At 41.7% G+C, this 14,986-nt stretch overlaps 1 protein-coding gene across 1 annotated transcript in view; it reads left to right on the top strand.

Moving 5' to 3' along the window:
- Positions 1-14,986, top strand: part of BICC1 (BicC family RNA binding protein 1) — a 103,188-nt gene that overhangs the window by 67,985 nt on the left and 20,217 nt on the right. Inside the window, exons 4-9 of the mRNA XM_083439913.1 lie at positions 6,140-6,219; positions 7,863-8,021; positions 8,626-8,679; positions 9,208-9,402; positions 10,513-10,764; positions 12,562-12,693. Of these exons, the coding sequence (XP_083296039.1) occupies positions 6,140-6,219; positions 7,863-8,021; positions 8,626-8,679; positions 9,208-9,402; positions 10,513-10,764; positions 12,562-12,693 (872 nt within the window). The remainder of the gene's footprint in view (positions 1-6,139; positions 6,220-7,862; positions 8,022-8,625; positions 8,680-9,207; positions 9,403-10,512; positions 10,765-12,561; positions 12,694-14,986) is intronic.

Below are 14,986 nucleotides of genomic sequence, written 5' to 3'. Positions count from 1 at the left end.
GATTGCAAACTTTGCCCAAGGATGAGAACGGAAATCGCGGGCTGGCGGCAGCAGGAGGCCCCATTAGCGAAAGGGCGCCTCAGGTTAAGAACAGTTTCGGGTTAATAACGGACCTCCAGAATGAATTAAGTTCATAACCCGAGGTACCATTGTAGTGTACATGGGCATTGCACTTCAGAGTCCCTTTTGATGTAGCTTGCACACACACACACACACACACACACACACACGTTCTGAAGACCTTGTGTTTTTAAACTTACTAGCTCACATGGTTACCAAATTCTGATGTGGGGGGAGATAAACATATGAACAAGAAAGCAAGTAAATCTCACATTCTTTTAAATGCATGATTTCTATTCCCATATTGATTCCTTCTGGCACCCTCACCTCCTCCACTAAGGGCTGGCTCATACTGAGGAATGTTATTGGAAATGTTTAGCTATAATAATTTGGCATCCATTGCGCTCAAGCAAATAAGGATCTCTTTAATATAAGTGCTTTTTAAGCAGTATCAAATGAAAAACAGGATAAAGGTCAAAAAACATCAACCCTGCCTTTCAAGATGGCACATAATCTAAGTGTAAAGAAATACAAAAGATTAAACTTTTAAGATTTTGTTTACTTGTGAAGGAAGCTGACTTGATATTCCCCTGCCATACTGGTTTATCACAATTTTAAACTTGTAAATAAAAGTTTAAAATTGCCTACTAATAATTAAGCTAAAGCATGTCTGATAAGGGGCTATATGGTCATAGAGTTCTGCACAAATCCTTGATCCACTACACTTAATGAATACCATACAGCTTCAACCTAGAGGAGTTTGCCAGCCTCTTAAATCCCAGTAAGCAGGGTGCACCACTATTGCAAAAATTATTGTTTTAAACTGTGGAGCCTATAATGGAATTTCACTTGTTTATTAAAATCTAGGGACTCAGCAGAAATCTGGAGGAATGTGTACCTTGTAAACTTCAAGTGTTCAACAGAGTATCTCTTATCTCTTTTCATGACCTGTGCCAGGTCCAAAAGTTACAGATTTTGCCGCTTCAAAAAATTACCTGGTTATATTTTCAATGGATATGACCTATTTTTCCATGAGAGTGCAAAGGAAGCAACCTTTGAAATTACTCTGTTAAATCCAAAGTTAAAGTTGCTTAAGAAGGATATTTGTGCCACACTCTTAAAAACTCACATATTGCTTTCCCTGTTGTGACCACAACAAGGACAATTCAAGACCTTCGTGAATTCCTCCCTCCAATAAATTGTTTTTAACACTAATATATCTTTGTGTGGAAGAAGTTTTGTTTTCATGCCTTGGGGCAACTAACGTAATTGCCGCAGCAGTTCTTGTCATCTGCATTTACTGGACGGTCTTAAACTTATTGAGCCAAAAAGTAATAAACCTCTGGGAACAAAGATGTTAAGGTATTTGGCTGCTAGCTGGTTGCAGCACTTGCCAAAATCCTTTAGAAACAGAACTGAATGTTTCTAATGGAATGCTTCGTAAAAAGCACAATAAACTCTGATAAGAAGTTGAGGGGTATTTGTGTGTTGTGGCTATGTTCACAAAACAAACATTTTCTTCTAAAGGGTGCACAAATTGGATAAATGGCTCTCTTGCCATCCTGTTGAAACTACGGGCAAGTGAGTTGAAACCAGCTCTTCTTTATGGATTTGATTTTTCTCCATAGAAGCATCCTCCTTTAACACCTATACAGTGGTAACTTGGGTTAAGTACTTAATTTGTTCCGGAGGTTCGTACTTAACCTGAAACTGTTCTTAACCTGAGGTACCACTTTAGCTAATGGGGCCTCCTGCTGCTGCCGCACCACCGGCGCACAATTACTGTTCTCAACCTGAAGCAAAGTTCTTAACCTGAAGCACTATTTCTGGGTTAGCGGAGTCTGTAACCTGAAGTGTATGTAACCTGAAGTGTATATAACCCGAGGTACCACTGTACTTGTTATGGTGGCTTTTAATCATAAACATAGATAACTACTTGGCTGTAGATATCAGTGGTTACAGTTGCTGCCCATTCTATGCTAGGCAAAAAATCAGTGTGGTCTGATGCTCTTTGTAAAAGAAAATGCCTGTAGTTGGCCTGTTTCCCGCTCCCCACAAGCTTCTTATTGCTGAGAGAGAATTTAATTGCACCCTAACTCTATCTTCCCTTCCCCCCTGCAAGCTTTAGCTAGCCTCTGGAGTTCAAGATCAAGTTTAGTTCCATTCAACCTACATTATCTTGAGCTGTGTTTTGCTATGAACCACCACTCCAGACTGGTGTTTTATTGCAGGTGTATTCTGCAACCCTTCTCTTGCACAAGGGCTCCAGATGATCTGCCGCATTGCCATCACCAAGTAGCTACCTAAGGCTTAGATTCTAAACTTTTCTGTGCCCAGAGTGGGCAGATCATCACAATAAAGGGAAAACGTCAGAAAAATTCATCACCCCTTCCACAACAAATAAGCGATCAAAAGTATTAACCCAGTTAGAATGATCATATCACCCTGTTTCCTTTGGCATTACTGTGTTTTGGGATAGATTTCAGTAGTGGTAAATGTTGAAGGGCTCAACCACCTCATGACAATCCTCATAGCCATACCCTGCTCAACCTTACGCCCACTGAAATTAAAGTGAAACTCTAAAGTGCTCTGAGAACGAGGAGGTCGGAAAGCTCTTTCAGAGGGGAAGAAATTGGAGGCCAGCTTTCAACACAACACTAAACATTATTATTCTTGTTACATTTGATGTCACATTTATTTACACCAATATACCACATAGCAGGTTCTGTTTAGCACAGTGCTAAGCAAAATGTTCTGTCTGTACATGAGATTTTTCATTGCACGCTGGACTGTTCTTGCCCTCTTTTCCTCCTGCGTGACCCTTGCTTCCAAACACGTTCAGGTTGTTTCGCGTTACCTCGCATTACCTTGCTCCAGGAGAATGGACTGCAGCAGCGCCATGTCTCTCAAAAACATGTTGATTCAGTAGCAATATTTAGCACCAGGCTGCCAGCCTATTGAGTTCAAATCAGAATGTAACTTACATTTACGGGAATAGCCGAGCTGATAATGTATAAAAACACCAGATGGAGCTGTCCTTCTGCGTTATAGCAGCGGCTACATATTTCTGTTAGTTCTACATCTCTTTGAAAAGACAAAAATTATGTTGGGAGAACTTTTGTCTAAAGAAGCAATTCTAGTAAGTGGGCATTTGCTTTCACACTGTGTTGTGTGACAATTTGTCTTGATAAGGAACTGCCAAAAAAGCTTTTTTTAAAAAAGCCAATTAGTCAGTACTTGTTAACGTTGCAAGGGCAATTAATTTTCCATGGTCATGGTGGTGTAAGATATGCATTGCTTGATGTGAACTGACATCCATAGCTGGGGAGTGTGACCATAATGTGCCATAATAGGTAGTGTGTATAATTTATATTACCATATTTAGGGGATTTTTTCCCCTCGGTGTAGCATGACTTTATTAGGTTGTAAGCTGCCTTGAGCATGGTTTTAACTATGGAAAGGCAGCATACAGATAAAATTATGTATGTATATATCACCTATACAAACAAGATTCTCTACACACATGGCCCAAATCATGATGTAAACATGTTTGGAATAATATCTAAAAGACTGAACATGACAAGTATTTTTTAAGCAGAAACAAACCGAGGTCTCATCTAGAAATAAAAGGTAAAGGTACCCCTGCCCGTACGGGCCAGTCTTGCCAGACTCTAGGGTTGTGCGCTCATCTCACTCTATAGGCCGGGAGCCAGCGCTGTCCACAGACACTTCCGGGTCACGTGGCCTATAGTGACAAGCTGCATCTGGCAAGCCAGCGCAGCACACAGAAACGCCATTTACCTTCCCGCTGGAGTGGTACCTATTTATCTACTTGCACCCGGAGTTGCTTTCGAACTGCTAGGTTGGCAGGCACTGGGACCGAGCAATGGGAGTGCACCCCACCATGGGGATTTGAACCGCCGACCTGACGATCGGCAAGTCCTAGGCACTGAAGTTTTACCCACAGCGCCACCCGCGTCCCCATCCAGGAATACTGATGATTTAAAGCTTCTACCTATATTTCCTGTTATGCCTGTTAAAATAAATTATGACTCTTATTAGCTTTATGCCAGCATTTTCTGTGTTTCCTCAAGGGACCCTGGTAGATGTGTACATTTAAAAAAAAAAAGCAATATATTTACAGTTTTTAAAAAGTGCCTTGATCATTTTCTAGTGTGGGGGGGGGGGGAATATTAAAAAAAAGGATGTTAAGCTAATTTTTAGGTGAGGGGAGAAATTAACTTTCCTAATAGTGAAATAAATTCTAAGCTGTTGCAAGCAAGGTATATAGAAAACCTTTGTGTGATATAGGTGTTTGTAAATGATATTCAGGAAACTGAATAGTACAGTTCTTGTTCTCTTTCAGTCCTAGAGCCATAGGGAAAGGCTAAAGAGTTACAATTCTTACTTAAATAATACTAAACAAAACATTCTTCGTAACTATGAAAGAGTAACCAGTTTTCTCTTTGTAATTACTGTGCTGGGCAGAGGATGTTTACTTCTAAATGAAGTGTGTGTTGTATTGACCTTTTCAAGGCAAGTGGTCATCCTTCACAAAGACATTATTGACCTATTTGACCACAGTCAGGATTGGCACCCCAGCCCTACCAGTGAGAATTAAACATTTTATTTCCATTTATTTCGATGGGACTTGGCATAGCTATGAAGTGATGCAAGCTTTTATGTTGACATGCCATGATTAGCCTTGTGAAAACTACCATATTGGCCTGAATATAAGGCTCACTTTTTCCCCAAATTCCGACCATGAAAAGTTAAAGCGTGGCTTATATTCGCAACCTTACGGTATGCGGCCAGGAGCATGGGGCAAACAGCGCCAGGCGCGCGGCATAACAGTGCCTGCCCCCCCCCCCGTGTAGTTCCCCATCCTCTCCCCCAAGGCCGAGAAGGGAGAGAACGAGGAAGGGGAAAGGTCAGCAGCAACGCAGAGCGGCTCCCCCCTCCCCCCGCGAGTGCACCCAGTATGCAGCCAGAAGCAGCAAGGAATGGAGGGGCTTATAGTCAGGTAATTTTTCCTTTCCCCCCTCCAATTATAAAGGTGCAGCTTATATTTGGGTGCGGCTTATATTCAGGCCAATATGGTAACTCGCTGACTGCCTGTGTCAAGTAGGAATTGCCTCCAGGCAACTAGGGTGAGAGAGCCTACTGGCCAGAAATGTGAGAAGGACAGGAAGACTAGTAGAAAGAAAGAAAAGTAGACAGATAACTTTTGTAGTTACTAACTGTGATTTACTCTTGGGCTTCTTCAGGAAAATAATTTCACATCTTCATGTTGGGCGTAGCGTGGTGGGTGGCCATAGCCCCGGGTGCATGAATTTAGGAGGTGTGAATCAGGCACCCCCCATGCAGGGATCTCCGTCCCACCCTGCCTGCTGACGGGGGTCTCTGGGCACCAGGACCCAGCCTGGCCTGGCCTAGCCTTGCCAGCATGTCTCCAGTCCTGTCGCTGAATGTTCGCCCACCAGAGTTGGGGAGGTGCCTGCCAAGGACTGCACTGGCCAGCTGGGCTCCTCCCTGTATGGACGGGCAGGTGGTGAGGGCTGGGCTGGTGCATGAGCTCCGTGAACCCACCCACCCAGCGGCATCAGCTGGGTAATGGCTGGGGTGGCACATGGGTTCTGTTAACCCTCCACGCCCCGGGCACTGGCAAATGATGCAACACCACTGCTTCATAGGGCCTTTCTTGCCTGTTTCTGTGATACAGACGGAACCTGTTGCGCTTGGCAGTGGAGTGTCTTACATTCCCAGAATGTTAATATGTAACCCTAACTGGCTGGCACATTCTGCAGTTTGAAAGCTCTGAACACACTTGCATGGCCATAAGCAACCAAATTAATTTAAAAGCTATGGGAGCTTTTGCACAATTCTCTAGAGAAAGACGTATATAGTGGTGTCTATACTGTGCGAGCATAATGTAACTTACATAAATTAATGCAATATGAACAGTGAAGCATGACTTAAGGGCTTGTGTTGGCTTGTAGTAGAAAGAATGGGTAATTTGTTGGATGGTTTGCATAGCCCATTTACCAAGTAATATTTCTCTTTGGTTTTTCTTTTCAAGATCCTCATATTAAAGTCTCCGGGAAAAAGGAAAATGTCAAAGAAGCTAAAGAGAAGATCATGTCTGTTTTGGACACAAAAGTAAGATGAAAATCAATTAAGCAGCCCTTGGGCTTGGAATTCCAAGTTCTTGATTTCTGAGACTCAGCAGTGCACCAGCACTTAGCGTTCCTGAACCTTCTTAGGTTACTTTAAAAAGCAAACATTTTCACTGAAATTTAACATTTACATGCCTTAAAACAGCCAGGGATTATTTCCATCTTTAAATTTGATCTGCTTTCAAGTAATCTCAAGTAGTACAGCTTTGCATGCTGCAAAATGAGTCAATGACAGCATCCAACAGGAACTCTGGAGTATTTTTATTTTTTTTAAGAACTTGGGGGTTTTGTAACTGGACAGTTTTCTCTTTTAATTCATGAGCAGCCTGATCCCACGGAATCCTTACCAAAAGAAAAAAGCTGCTTTGGCACAAGCCGCTGTCTGCACTGCAGCAACTAAATTGGAGCTCTACATCCCATTTGGTTACAATTTCATGGAAAATCCCCCTAAGAGCTATCAAGTTATTCAGATGTGCTAATGCAGTTGTTTTAATGGGTGGGGTAAAAATTACTTGCCACGGGCACACTATCTGTACTTGGTCACAGAGTTGGGTATTAAAGGTCACGAGAAATATTTGTTAAAATGTTAAATTATGTATTGTGTAATTATCACAAAAAGAAAACTGCATTTTCAATGTAGCATTTGGAAAAGCTATGCAAGAGTTTGCAGAGACGCTTAGGGCAATACATGACCTGTGAGGTTAGCCCTGAAGCTTCTCTTTGGATTTAGCCCAGCAAAGTAGAGCCCTTTAAACCACTTAAATATGGCTGTGGCTAAGAGAAGTAAATAGACATGTAATGCTGGTGTGCTGCTTGCCAAATGAGCAGCAACAGCAGCCCATTTGTTTTCTGCAAATGCTTTTAAGCAGGCAAAATAGTTTTGCTTATACATCATACTAAGCAATACCATGGTGTAGTGCAAAATATGCCGGCTGCAGGGGAGGATATTGCAGCCACTTTCCTACTTCCTGGTTTTTTTGTTTTTTCCCCCCGCTGCTGCGGCATGCTAAGAGCTAAGCCATAGTTTGGCTTAATGTGTCATCTGAACCTGGCTTAGCTCCCCCAGATAAACCACAAGCTGTAAACCACAGAACAAACCATGGTTATAGTTCACGACATACCCTGGAGAGTCAAATAAGCCCCAATAACCTTATTGGGGCTGATGGGAGTTGGAGGTCCAGCAACATCAGGAGGGCCACAGATTCCCCAATTCCTGGTCGACAGATGTCTCACAAGTACTTAACCACCTGATAACAAATACAGAAGAATATGGGGGGGGGGGCGAGCAAGTAACCTTCATTTACCAATTTGTGATGCCCTCTTGGAGGGAGGAAGTTTCATTAATCCACCATTTGTATGCAGAACCTTATGCATTCTGTATCAAAACAATTTTCACCTACTCCACAGTGCTGCACTTGTTAAATTACAGGGCAAAAATATGTGGCCTTTTTTAATGGATCTGAAATGTCAACAGTAGAAATAGTACTCAGATTTGAAAATGAAAACTGTTCCATTTAAGCTTCCGTTCAGGTTTTTCATAAAGTGTGGGACAAAGGCAACTTTAATATATATACCCTGCATTGGAAGAATGCAGTAAAATAAACTTCTGACCTTTCTCCCCTGCAGAGTAATCGAGTCACTCTGAAGATGGATGTGTCCCATACAGAGCATTCTCATGTGATTGGAAAAGGAGGAAATAACATTAAAAAGGTGATGGAGGAAACGGGATGCCACATCCATTTTCCAGATTCTAATAGAAATAACCAAGCAGAAAAAAGCAATCAAGTGAGTATATATTTTTCATCCGCTGTATTGAGTCGTAATATCCATACATATGAGTCAGGGCTTTGTTCATGTCAATGGCATCTCAAGACGTTTTGCTAATTGAGACAAAAGACATTCCCCCACCCCAGATACCTTTCTGTCCTACTCCCAAGCCTCTTCTGCCTAAGGTGACTGCCTTCAACTTGCCTCTGAATAAGGGTGGCTTTGTTTATGTCCTTGGGCATGAGTATCGAGAGAAACTTGAAGCAATGATTCTTAAAAGTTTTCTCAACCAAACAAATCACTTGCTGAAGTGATCAGAAAGTATTAGATTGCATTTTTATTACAAATGCAATGGCTGTCTTTGAAATAGCACCTCTTGTGGTCCAGTCTGTTTTGTTACATAATTTTAAAATAACATTTAAACACTTCTTGAATGAACTTTGATTACGTATCTAATAGGAACCTTGCATAATTTGAAAAATGTTGCTGTGGGGAGGTTAGTAAGAAATCAGAACTTCCAATTATGTTTCAAGCTTCAAGGATAACCAACAGATGCATAACTGTGAATCACAATGGTAGAATTCATTGTTACAATTTCAGTCTTACGTTCATATTTCCACAGGTGTCAATTGCAGGACAACCAGCCGGAGTTGAGTCGGCCAGAGTTAGAATACGGGTAATTATCAGATGCTGGTACCTTACTGGTGCCTTTCATTGAGCCCTTCCTCATGTCCTTGAAATAAGTTTTTTATATAGTTCACTTGACTCAGAAAGTAGAAAACCACCCTGGCTGCTGTCTACTTTGGGGATGCCGCAGAACTGCATAGTTCTGAGGATATTTACAGATATTTACAGACTTCCTTTCAAACCACTTGTGTTCACCCTATTTTTATTTGCTGTACTGACAAAGTTATGGACGCATTCTGTGGATTAAAGTCCCAGAAGATGCAACAACAGTTTGTAGATTTTAATACTCACCCTATGTTTCTGGTATCATATCTACCTATTCCACTGCCAAATAAAGGTGAAGTGATAATTTGATGCTTTCTGGTAGAGATTGTGCAATGTAAGATGGTGGGCAGCATAAAAGAGCATTTAAGGCTGCTTGACTTAGAATTTTAAATATATACATTCATGATAGGCCAGATAAGTTCTTCCTTGTGTTGAACTTTTGCTGTTCTTTTGTTTCTAATCACTGTTCCAGGAGCTGCTCCCATTGGTGCTGATGTTTGAATTACCTATAGCTGGAATCCTTCAACCAATCCCTGATCCCAATTCTCCTACAATTCAGCATATATCTCAGACATATAATATTTCAGTATCCTTTAAACAGCGTTCTCGGACATATGGGGCTACAGTCATCATCAGAGGATCTCAGAATAATGCTAGCTCTGTGAAGGTAACACCTTAGCTAATACTACTGTGGTTGTACTGAAGGCACAGATGGATGTAGCATCTGTTCTTGTTGCTTTGCTTGGATTTGTGTGGCTGACAGTCCCAGTCAGTAAGGGGAAACTGCCTGTTTCTGCCCAAGAAAAAGGAGTGAATTGTTTAACATAGCCTTCTTTCAATGGTGTGCATATGCATAATGGAAACTGCAGTTTGCACTATTCTTCAGGTCATAACCCTGCAGTTCCACGTGTTACCTGCATATGTTTAGAGACTGAAACTTGAGCCTGTTTCACACATCAGGCTAAGTGGGTAAGATCAATATGTGTTTGTGTTGAGAGGACAGCTGCCGTCTAGCAGAAAGACACAGTTTACCTCTGTGCACTGATCATGCATTCTGATGTGCTTAGGCCTCATAGACTGTGGTCCTTAGTCCTGATCTTGCTAGGTAGCAATTGTAGCATTTTGGGCAAAGCCACGCTGGATTGCTTGTGTGGACATATTGAGTCTAATGACAGACATAAGCATGGCAGGCCTGGTGACAGGCGGCTAGTCATGATCTTCATGCCACATGTGGTATGTTCACCTAATTTATCCAGTTTGGAATATTGTGGAGTACTAAAAGGATGGATCTCTTAGAGAATTTGTTATGCATTCCAACATAAGTGATTTCCTGTGTCTGTCCATAGATGTCAGGCAGATGCATCTTTCACCTATTCCATTCATTTTTAATACCAGACAATCAGACTTTTTAAGGAAGCTGCTACTTCCTTAATTTAGAAACCCAATCCGTTGTGGTCAAGTACAAATTGCCACTCCCTGAATTTTAAGTTGTCTGTACTGCACTTGTAATCTACCCTTGCTTAATGCTGTTTTCAGGGTATTTACGTAGGATTTACTCCCATTTTATCCTCAAACAAAATATAGCAGCCTTATGAGACTGACTGTGTGATGGGGAGGAGATAATCTAGTATGGATTGAACAAAATAGAATATATATATTACAGCACTGGATACACAAGGCTGTATTGCTTTAATTGAGATAAGTCTCATTCCTTTCTGTATGCAGAATATATGGGGAGTAACCTGATATAAACTTTTCTCAAACTTCTTTTAAATAGGAAGGAACAGCTATGCTCTTGGAACACCTGGCTGGTAGCCTGGCTTCTGCAATCCCCGTGAGCACACAGCTGGATATAGCAGCTCAGCATCATCTCTTTATGATGGGTCGGAACGGCAGCAACATCAAGCATATAATGCAGAGAACTGGTGCTCAGATCCATTTCCCCGATCCCAGCAACCCACAGAAGAAATCCACAGTCTACCTCCAGGGCACTATTGAGTCAGTCTGCCTTGCCAGACAGTACCTCATGGTATGTACATTAAAACTTTGGAAATTGTCAAGCAGCAGCAGCAACAACAACACACTGCAATCACAGGGCAATTCACTGGTACTCAAATGAATGATAAGGCTGTAGGTTGTCAGCAGTTATGGGGTCAATAGGGATCAGCTGCTGTTTCCAGATCTGCAAGACCAGGGGTTCCCAGTTCTCTCTGGAGTGGTAAATCTGTGTCTAGACTGTCTCGCTTCAGGCTGATGTGGATTTGTGTGATTTGAATGCTCCTCCATACAAAAGGAAAATATAAAAAACGGGAATGTTAAAAACAAGGCTTGGGTTTAACCAGTGCTGTTTTTCTAGAAAAAGAGGTGCTGGAACTCACCATGAACACCTCCCTTGTTCCCTTACAATGGCAATGGTGTCCACCTGAGAGGTGCCGGAACTGAGCTCCCTCGGCCAATAAAACGAGATGAGCGCCAGAACCCTTGAGTCGATCATGACTAGACCGAATGGTCAGGGGTCCCTTTACGTAAAACAGCAATCGTGAGAGTTCAAGTTAGCAGATTTGTAACACACACATCCAGTTGACAAGAACTAACATGACCATTCTTTCTTTCAATGCTTCAAGGGAGTGCACTTATAATGGGATGGTAAGTTATCTATAATATGTTGTTAATGTTGAATATCCAACTAGTAGTATTCAGTGTGGAGGAAGAAATTTAATCTAGAGCTATGCTTTTTAAGTAATGCTCATAGAGAACACCATAAGGGATATTGATTAGTTTCTATGTAAGAATGACAGAAAGCTTAAATTAAAAGGCCCCTTTTAATGCTCAGAAGAGCAGCAGAGGTTTTTTTTGTATTTTTAAATATAGTGAACAATGATGAGCAGATAAAGTGCAAGGATGATTTTTACAAGCATATCATGCTTATTAATTTTATTTATCTTTCTACAGACAGTTCAGGTTTTATAAAATAATAATAATAATAATAATAATAATAATAATAATAATAATAATAATAATAATAATTAAAATGCAACAAGCCAGAAGAAGGCAAAGCATCCAAAGGACAAAAAGCCGGTTTAAAGCTGCATAAAATGGGATGCCTTAAAAGGCCTTCGTGAATAAAAAATACCTTCCGTCGGCTCAGCGCTAGGCAAGCCTTTTGCAGTGAAAGGAGCTCTAGAATCTGAGTACCGCTGCAGACATAAGTGTCTCCCCAGTTCACCTCAGATATTGGGGGCAGAGATGCAAAGAAAGGTTTCTGAGGAGGATCCCTAGAACTGGGTAGATTAAACCATTAAAAACAGCATTTTGAATTGAGCCCAGAAATTGACAAGAAGCCAGTGCAAATGTCTGGCCAGATGAGTTCCATGCACTCTTTCCTAGTTAGTGTAGAACATGGTAAGTAGATTACTAACTGAAACTGGCCATCATCCAGTCCATTACCAATCTCAGACAGTGGTTCCTTAACCCCCGCCGTCTCCCCTGCATTTAATGAGAGGAAGAAATATAGTTGGGTGACAACACTACTTCCCAAATACCCTCTCTCAGTGGCTTCTGGTGTTAAATAAGAAAGCTTCATTGCAAAATTAAATATGTCTTAGTTTTTAGGTTCTTGGTTTTTTTTTTCATTCATTTGCAAATGCAGGAAATGTGTGAACCAATTTTAAGAATCACTTGTGAAAACGGACTGATTCTGTAATCCTGTACCTCCTTATGTAGGAGTAAGCCCCTCCAAATTCAGTGGTACTTTCTTTTGAGTAGGCACTTATAGGATAATGCTCTGCTTGCCTGTTGATATTGAGTTTTGTGTTTAATCTTTCAGGGCTGCCTTCCTCTTGTGCTGATGTTTGATATGAAGGAAGAAATTGATGTAGAACCACACTTTATAACTCAGCTAATGGAACAGCTAGACGTCTTCATTAGTATTAAGCCAAAGCCAAAGCAGCCAAGCAAGGTTGGTAGAAAACATTCCCTTTCTGTAGGCAAATCAAGCCTTCCTTCTGCAGCCCAGAAATAAACCAAACTAGCTGTTCAGTCAATGGAGGTATAGCATCTGAAAACAAGACTTGCTTTTTATTGAGAATTATTTCCTGCATTCACAGAGCAGCTCTGCAGCCAGTTTGCACTCTTTAAAAAAGATAATCTAATGCATTTAGCTCTGAGAAGCCAATGCTTCTAATAAACTAGGAATGTTATGGAAACTCTATCCCCTTTAACCTTGCATGCATACTCAGACCCAGCTCTAGATTGCAAAAGCAAGAGGGCTTACTTAGTGGCACTTGGGAAACCAGAAGCTAAGCAGGACATGGTTCCCCACCTATTGCAATGTCTCCACCAAAGAGCCCTTGTGATGATGGGCTCTGGTGAGAGGCAAGCAAGGCATTGGCCTCTGTTGTCTATGCTTAGAACCCAGAATGTGCTGCATTGGGCCTGTTCATATTTTTCTGTAGTATCTTGCAACTTGAGTCTTCACTCAGCCATGAAACTCACTGAATGATCTTGGGAAAGTCCCTGTCTCTCAGCCTAAGCTATTTCACAGGGTTTTAAGGATGGGGGGGAAATGAGGAGTGGGGTGATGTGTGCTGCCTTAAGCTCCTTTGGATATAAAGCAGGAAATAAGTATAACAAATTGCTTAAGGGGTTGCAAGGCCTGCACAACTCTTGCATGCAGATTTGTGAAATAATGGAAAGAGGAGAAAATATATCTCTTTCACTATTTAATAGGAGAAAGAACTAAACAGGGCAACATCCATCTCGAATCACCACTGGATAATATCCATCCTATTACCTTGATTTTAACTTATACTATTAACGAATTTGTAGCTGGCTTTATTTGACCTGGGACGCAGGTGGCGCTGTGGGTTAAACCACAGAGCCTAGGACTTGCCAATCAGAAGGTCGGCGGTTCGAATCCCCGTGACGTGGTGAGCTTCCGTTGCTCGGTCCCTGCTCCTGCCAACCTAGCAGTTTGAAAGCACATCAAAGTGCAAGTAGATAAATAGGCGGGAAGGTAAACGGTGTTTTCGTGAGCTGCTCTGGTTTGCCAGAAGCGGCTTAGTCATGCTGGCCACATGACCCGGAAGTACACCAGCTCCCTGGGCCAATAAAGCGAGATGAGTGCCACAACCCCAGAGTCGGCCACGACTGGACCTAATGGTCAGGGGTCCCATTACCTTTACTTTATTTGAACTGGTTTTATCAGACTATTTTTTTTTTGTTTTTTATTTGTGAACAATGAAAACCCTCTTCATTATATTCCTCGTACTGCAGTAAAGCTTTAATAATAAAGGCTTCCAAAGAACATGAGCAGTGTTACAAACTGAGATATGAAAGCTAGGGGCTAAATGGCACCTTAAGCCTAGGTTATGGGCGCAACAACAGAATGTCTAGGCGTACTTTTTTATAACAAGAATACAAAGCTGAAAATGAATGAATTTCAGCTAAAATATTATGTTCATTTTTCACATGATCTAGCCCATGGATAGGCAAACTAGGGCCCAGGGCCCGGATCTGGCCCAATCGCCTTCTAAATCCGGCCCGAGGGTGGTCCAGGAATCAGCGTGTTTTTACATGAGTAGAATGTGTGCTTTTATTTGAAATGCATATCTGGGTTATTTGTGGGGCATATTAATTCGTTTTGTTTGTTTGTTTCCAAAATATAGTCTGGCCCCCCACAAGGTCTGAGGAACAGTGGACCGGCCCCCAGTTGAAAAAGCTTGCTGACCACTGATCTAGTCCTTCTTTGCCCCCCCAACCCCAATATTCTTAAGAGGGTGTCTTATCCAGTCTTCAGAGAGTAACTGGAAGTGGGGAGGCAGAAAAAGGTCCCCCTTTCCTTCCACTCTGCAGTTTTAATCTGCAATCTTAGGCACAGTACTGCACCCAGAGCTCAGAAACAGCTCACACTAATGAAATTCCCCGTCACAAAATACACCTAGAACAATGGGAGTTTCGAACACTGAACATGAGGTTTCTAGTTCATTCTTATGTTGTTTTAGAGATATAAGCAACGCAAATATAGAAACCCAAGCAAGGGAAGAATTGTCAGGTGTTTGTAAAAACTGCATATAGCGGACATTTTTACTAAAATTTCAGGCTGATTGTACCTGATGTGAGAATGCTGTTGCACAACTAATGCCCATTGCAATGCAGTCTGGGTTGGAAGATTAAATGATGGAATAATTCCTTGAGCTCCCCACCACGTGGCCAGAATTTGGTTTTCCTTAACCAGAGCTTCTGGAAGTAAT

This window comes from Podarcis tiliguerta, assembly GCF_965153285.1.
Source record: "Podarcis tiliguerta genome assembly, chromosome: 5".
Lineage (NCBI taxonomy): Eukaryota > Metazoa > Chordata > Lepidosauria > Squamata > Lacertidae > Podarcis > Podarcis tiliguerta.
Note: the sequence above shows the minus strand (reverse complement) of the source record. Positions and strands in the feature narration are given on the sequence as shown.